At 59.2% G+C, this 6878-nt stretch overlaps 1 protein-coding gene across 2 annotated transcripts in view; it reads right to left on the reverse strand.

Annotated features, from left to right (window-relative positions):
* WNK4 (WNK lysine deficient protein kinase 4) overlaps positions 1–6823 on the reverse strand; it is a 31878-nt gene extending 25055 nt beyond the window's left edge. For both annotated transcript variants that reach the window (XM_077313128.1, XM_077313129.1), the window contains exon 1: positions 5912–6823. In XM_077313128.1, coding sequence (XP_077169243.1) covers positions 5912–6808 — 897 coding nt within the window. In that variant the 5' untranslated portion in view covers positions 6809–6823. The remainder of the gene's footprint in view (positions 1–5911) is intronic.
* Positions 6824–6878: the final 55 nt, after the last annotated feature.

Below are 6878 nucleotides of genomic sequence, written 5' to 3' on the forward strand. Positions count from 1 at the left end.
AAGTAAATGGAACATTACTTCAGCATAGAGAAGAAGAAGAAGAAGAAAAAGAACTGCTTGTTAAAAAATTATTTTTTGAGCACAGCTTTTCACTACCCGAAGGAGTCCCAAAGTCACCTTCCCTTCCTCTCCCCACAACAGACACCCTGTGAGGGAGGGGAGGCTGAGAGTGCTGAGAGGACTGTGACTAGCCCAAGGTCACCCAGCACAACTCAAGCAGCTTACAATTTGCTTCTCTTCTGCTCTTTACAGCAGACATCCCTGCGAGGGAGGTGGGGCCGAGCGTTTGAGAGAAGAGCTCTAGCCCTAGATCATCTGGCTGCATGTGGGGGAAGAGCAGGTTGACCCTAAATTGCACACTTCACATTAACAGGCCTCCTTGTGCATGTAACCAGTGGCTAGGCTTACAAAGGAAGAAGAGAGTTGGCTTTTATAGCCCACTTTTCACTGCCTGAAGCAGTCTCAAAGTGGCTTACAATTGCCTTCCCTTCCTTTCCCTACAACAGACACCCTGTGAGGTAGGTGCGGCTGAGAGAGCTCTGACAGGACTGCTCGGACAGAACAGCGCTATCACTATTTGTGATGAGCCCAAAGTCACCCAGCTGGCTGCATGGGGAGGAGCGGGGAATCAAAGCTGGCTCTCCAGATTAGCAGCCCCCCCCCCTTCACAGTGTACCAATCCCCATTTAAGTGTACAGGCTTATTTCTTTGCTACTTTTAAGAAAGATATTTTTATCTGTCCTGAGTCTTCGGGGTGTGGTAAGGTACAGCCCCAAATTACGTAAGACTAAGCAATGGTTCCAGGTGAGAACCTGCCTGTGCCCTTGCGGCCGAGAGTCCCGGGCTAAAAATCCTCTCTTCGCCAGGAGTGTTTCATGCGGCACCCAAGAACTGTGACTCTTATTCCAGCAGAGGGGTCATTCCTAAAGCATTAGCACTCCAGCTAGGAGAGGGGGATATTGCGAGGTCTGTAAGCCTCAGAGGGGCTATCAGAGAGTCTTAGAGGTAGAGAGGCCAGTGCCCGAGCATCTTCGCGGTCTCCCACTTTATGGCTAAGCCTTTGATGTTAGCCGGATATTCTCAGGGGCCAAACTTCCTCCCTCCCCCTTTGATCGGCCTCTCTCGCACAAACTCCTCCATCTTGGCAACTGGAGAGGACGATGCCTCCCTCTCCACCTTAGGTAGAAAGGTTAGATGGGGACGCTCTCTCTCTTCAGGGCTCTACCCAGAAATGTAGTTCTTATAATAGATAATATATTAGTTTGAAGCTTATTTTCAGCTTGCTTATTTTGCTTTCCTTCCCTGCGGTCTCACAATAAAGCACCTGGCTTCCACGGGAGTCTTTGAGACTCCTTTGGGTAGTGAAAAGCGAGGTACACAAACCAACTCTTCTCCTCCTTCTTCAGCACTCTGCTCCTTAAGGGGATACTCCTTTTCTGAATCTGTTTGCTTAGCGATGTCTTTTGACCTCTGCTCCCCTTCCTCCAGAGATCCCAGTCTGTGCCAGAGTTCCCGCTGGCCTCCTCTGAACTTCCGTACCTGCCGGGAAATCGTCACTCCAGGTAGCCAGGTGTTTGTGACTTAAGAGTCCTCCAGGCTGCATTCCCCCCACCTCTCCCCCAACTCCCCCAAGAGGCAGCGGCCCCCACCCCGCAAATCCTTCCAGAAGCTGACAACCAGGAACCTGAAATAGACCCCAGCAGAACCCTGGGCTGGGGAGGGCAAACTGGACGAGTACCTGCAGCTGAGGTTTGCGGTTTGCTGACCACAGATGTTTTTAAAGGTAACATAATGAACGAGTCCGGGAGAAAATAGGACGGGGCTATTTTTTGAACGGACAAGCAAGAGTCTTGTGCAAGAGGGACTGCTTTAAAAACAGGCTTTGGAGGGCTGGACAAATGGGACCTTCTTTTCCAGCAGGTCTCCTGGAAAGCCCCACCGTGGGAGAAGGGCCACAGGCACACTGACTCCACGCAGCCGTTTCTGCTTGAATGCTCTGCCGTTTCCAGCTCCCGAGAGCCCCACAAGGCAGCCGACTGACTGACCCCTGGGGGGGGGGGACAAATGTGGAACTGCAACCCAGCCCCACCAAGTCAATACGTGCCTCCTTTTCACCTCTCCCCCAGCCCCACTTCCCTGAGCAGGGGTCAAGGAAGCTGGAATGTACAAGATCTGCAGTGTGCAGGACTGAGCAGACTATGAAGAGTGTCCTGCAGGGGGCAATGGAGCACATGTGTATTTAGCATGATAGGATCAGGAACCTCCTGGTATTTTTCAAATCATCTCCTCCAGAGTCCTGATTGGCATCTTCCTGCTCCTCTGAGCAGACTTCCTCCCTGCTTGCCTGCAGAACAGACTAGATGACTGCCGATAACAGTTAGACAGTCAGGTATTTTTTTCATTCTGTTCTACTTGTACCCAGCAACTAGACTTTGCTGGTCGTCAAAAGGCCATGGACTCAGACTTCAATCTCACCTTCTCAACTGTATGCCGGTTCCCAGGTCTTATTTGCCTTGATCCTCTCTCAGCTATAATCATCCAGTTTCTTCTTCATGGAAACAGCCCTTCCTGGTAATTAAATGCCCGCCCACACCCTCTCTCTCCTTACACGTAACAGTTGAGGATATTCTGTTTCACCAAATCTGACAAGGTGCGCATGCGCAGAAGAGCCAATATCTTGAATGAAACTTTGTGGGTCTGAATGGTGCCCCTGGACTCCCACCTTGGTTCGCCTGCCTGTCTTAACTCACGGGCAGCGCTCCCTTGCTCCGGTCGCCCAGGGCCTTAGGCCTGGCCCCAGCAAAGCCAGTCAAGAGATCCCGTGGAGCAGGGCAAAGAAGACCCCGGAGCGTCCAGGCCCCTTGGCCATCGGCACCACACGGACGGAGGGCCCGATTCAGGAGACAGGAGCATCCCAGCTCTTTGGGGCAGTGCCGAGAGAAGACGGAGGGAACAAGAGGGGCTGCCTGGCCATCAGGTTTTTGGGGGGCTCCACCATGGGCCCCCATCGCAGCCCCCCAATGTGGCTTGCTAGGGGACCACATGAAGCGACCGTAAACAGCACGGTGTCCCTGAACATGCGGCTGGTATTCCGTTTGTGAGCACGGAGTCAGCCATTTTCCGCCCCTTCAAAGAAAGTGAAATGGTTCAAGGCGACCAGGTGAAGCCCCAATTCCTCCTTCTCAGGAACGAAGCCCTGTCTATAACCGGAAGCAGAAAAGAAGGGCTGGCTTTTATATCCCGCTTTTCCTTCCCTGAAGGTGTCCCCAAGCGGCTTACCAGCCCCTTTCCCTTCAACAGACTCCCTGCGAGGGGCTGAGAGAGCTCTGAGGGAACTATCAGGACAGTGATAAGCCCAAGGTCACCCAGCTGGCTGCATGGGGAGGAATGGGTTCTACAGATTAAAGGTTGCCGTGCTTAACCATCACACCACACCGGCTTCTTTGCTGCTTCCAGAGGTCAGTGCTGATGGGGGCAGAGCGTCAAAGGTCCCCAAGCCCATCTCTGGTGCTCAGACCCCCCACCAAAGAGGATCCTCACAGCACCGAGAGCAGGAAGCAAAGGTGGGCCTCAGGGGCACCCAGCCAGAGAACATGAATGTGCCCGATGGGACATGGGCAAAGCCCCATCCCCGAACCTGCCCTCTCGGCACAGGACAAGGAGAAGCAGGGGACACAAATATGGTCTTAGCCTCCCTCTTCTGCAAATGGGGGAGGGGGGATGGACAGACATTCTGGATAGCAGTGGACCTTTGGACCCCCACCCCGCCCCCCACCGTATGGAGGGAAAGGACTCTGGCTCTTTGCCCTCTGACCCTAAATCCTCCGTCTGCAAGCCCTCATTTTAAAATGCAGGCTGGGAAGACACTTTTGCTCTCAAGCTAAGCAGCAGCAGCAGCGTAAGAACATCGGAAGAGCCCGGCTGGATCTGAGCCATCTTGTCCAGCCTTCCACCTCACTCAGTGGCCAGCCAGTTCCTCCGGTCAGCCAACCACAGAGCGCAGAAGCCAAGGCCTTCCGCAGAACCGAAGAAGAGCCCTGTCAGACCGAACCAGTGGTCCTCCTAGTCCAGCATTCTGTCTCACACCGAGGCTGGCCAGTTCCTCTGGAAAGCCAACAGCAGAGCAGAGCGGCCAAGGCCCTCTTCTCCTAAAGTTTCCACCTGGCTCTGGGATTCAGGGGTCGACTGCCTCTGAACATGGAGGTTCCTTCAGTCAGACAGACTTATCCTCCATGAATCTGTCGACTCCCCCTTTGCAAGTCGTTTAGTCCTGCAACCACTGCAAATACCACCTTTTAGTCATGCCAAAAGTAAGGGCAACTAACAAGGGATGGGGGGGGGTCACATTTCTGGAATCCCCACCTCTTAAAGGACCTGGAGATACTCTGGAATCACAGATCCAGGCTGCAGAAATTTGCTTCCTTGTCAAAATGGATGGGATTATACCCCACTAAAGAAGTTTTTATACCCCATTTTTCACTACATGAAGTGTCTCAAAGTGCCTTCCCTTCCTCTCCCCACAACAGACACCCTGTGAGGTGGGTGGGGCTGAGAGAGCTCTGAGAGAACTGTGACTGGCCCAAGATCGCCCATCTGGCTGCATGTAGAGGAGTGGGGAAATCAAACCTGGCTCTCAAACTGGTTGCTTTAGGGGGTGGGCAAAATGACCTTGTACCCCACTGTCCTCCCCAGGCTCTGTCCCCAAATCTCCAGGCCATTCCCGACCCCGGTCTGGCAACCGTCCCCCTCGCTCAGCGGAGTCTCCCAAGCAGCCATTTTCTTCAGGGGAACAGACCTCTGACACCTGGCGATGAGCTACGATCCCAGGGGATCCCCAGGGCCCACCTGGAGGCTGGCATCCCTGGCAGGAGAGGCGGTGGGGGCGGCAGAGGGGGCCAGCGAGCAGTTCCCGCAGCAGCCGTATCCTGGGCTGTGGGGGTCCCTCGCAGCAGAAGCCTCCAGGCGCGGAGCCCCCCCGAAAAGAGCAGCTTCCTTTTAAATGCTGCTGCGCTCCCAGCGGCCCCCAGGATGGAGAAGTGAAGTGGAGCGCAGCTGACTGGGGCAGGCAGCCCAAGGGCCAGGCCAGGGGAGACTCCTGTTCGGCTACCAGCAGCCCCCTCCTCACGCCCCCAGGAGCACCTCGGCCACTCCCTGCAGCTGCAGGCAGGATCAGGGCAGATGCACCAGGAACAGCGGCCCCGCTCCTGACACTCCTCTTTCACGGCACCCTCGGAAGCGAGTTCTCCTAAGCACTGCGGGGGAGGGAGGGAGGGAGGGAGGGGGGGGGCTGGATCGGCTCAACCCCTTTGGAGGCTGGAGCCGCCCCCGCCACCGTCTCCCCTCCGGCGGCCTGCGCCCTGCACCTCTGCAGCTCCGAGGCGGTCACATCGGGCTCCGCTGGACTTAATCCGTCGGCAAGAGGGAGCGCGGCGGGCGTCCCTTCCCCATGCGCCGGTGGGCATCCTGCGGGCACTTGGCTCATGCCAGCTCAGCCTGCCCGCACCCAGCAGCGGATCGCGGGTTCCAGCCGGCCAGGTGCGCTGACCCAAGCCTCCAAGAGGCCCTTCAGGTGGGGAAACAGATGTAAGCCCCCTCCCCCCGGGTCTCCCCTGCCCGCCCCTGAGAATGATGGAGAAGAAGAAGAGCTGGCTTTTTATACTCCCAAAGTCCTTTCCCTTCCACGCCCCACCACAGACACCCAGTGAGTCAGGTGGGGCTGAGAGAGCTCGGAGAGAACTGTGCCTGGGGTCACGCACCTGGCTACCTGGGGATGGGCTCCAACCCGGCTCTCCAGCTTAGAGGCCGCTGCTCTTTAGCGTGGACCGCCCGTGGCGTCTGCTTCCCAAGACCCGGGACCCCGGCCTTGCAGGCACCCCCCCTCCCCCGCCGCCCAGCCCGCCCGCGGACCGACCTGCAGCTCGCACCAGGCGACCTCGACGGTGGTCTCGGTGTCGAGGCCCTTGTAGACGGTCTTGAAGGAGCCGCGGCCGATCTCGATGTCGAACTTGAGGAAGCGGCCGTCGGGGGAGGTGGCCACGGCGCGCGTCTCGGCCTCCTCCTCGGCCTCCTCGGGCGCCCACAGCGGGCGGCGGCGGGCCTCGGCCGGGGAGAGCGCGGGCGGCGAGGGGGCCGCCTCGGGAGGGCTCTCCGCCGCCACAGCCACAGCCACAGCCCGCCCGACCGCCTCGCCCGAGCTCCGACGGCTGATGCGGTAGGCTGAGCCGCGGCGCCCGGACGCGCGGCGCCCTCGAAGGCGCAGCGCCGCCGCCAAGGCGCCCCCGGGCTCGTCCTCGTCGCCGTCGTCGCCGCCGTCGCGGGGACCAGCCGCAGCCTCTCCCGCCTCGGCCTGGGCCATGGGCGCCGCCAGCACCGCCAACATCCAGCCGCCGAATGAACGCCGCGCCGCCGCCCGGGAGGAGGAGGAGGAGGAGGAGGAGGAGGAGGGAGAGGGGGCGGTGCCGCCCCCCGCCCACCCCCTGGGCGCCCGCCGGACACGTGCCGCCCGCCCCCTGGGCGAGCCAAGCCAGGCCCGTCGGAAGCGCCTCGGCCGGACCGGCCCCTTCGGGCCGCGCACGACACGCTGGGCACGGCTGCCGCCTGCCGCCTGCCTCGCCCTGCCGGTGGGCGCCACCCCCGGAGGGGACGGTGGCCGCGGCGCCCTGAGCTCTCCCTGGCCGACCCCAGCGGCCGGCCCAGGGAGCCGCCTGGCTCTGGCCGCTTCTTCCTCCCAAGGGCCAGCCGGGGGTGGGCACGGACGGCTCCTCACAGCCTGAGCGTGCCAAGCCCTGCTCTGGCTCTGGGCTCCCATTTGGCCTTCCCAGCCCCCCTGGCCCTCCCAGAGGCTCAGGGTTCGGGTCGGGGCTCATGGGTTTTGTGGC

The sequence above is a fragment of the Paroedura picta genome, chromosome 16 (assembly GCF_049243985.1).
Source record: "Paroedura picta isolate Pp20150507F chromosome 16, Ppicta_v3.0, whole genome shotgun sequence".
NCBI classification, from domain to species: domain Eukaryota; kingdom Metazoa; phylum Chordata; class Lepidosauria; order Squamata; family Gekkonidae; genus Paroedura; species Paroedura picta.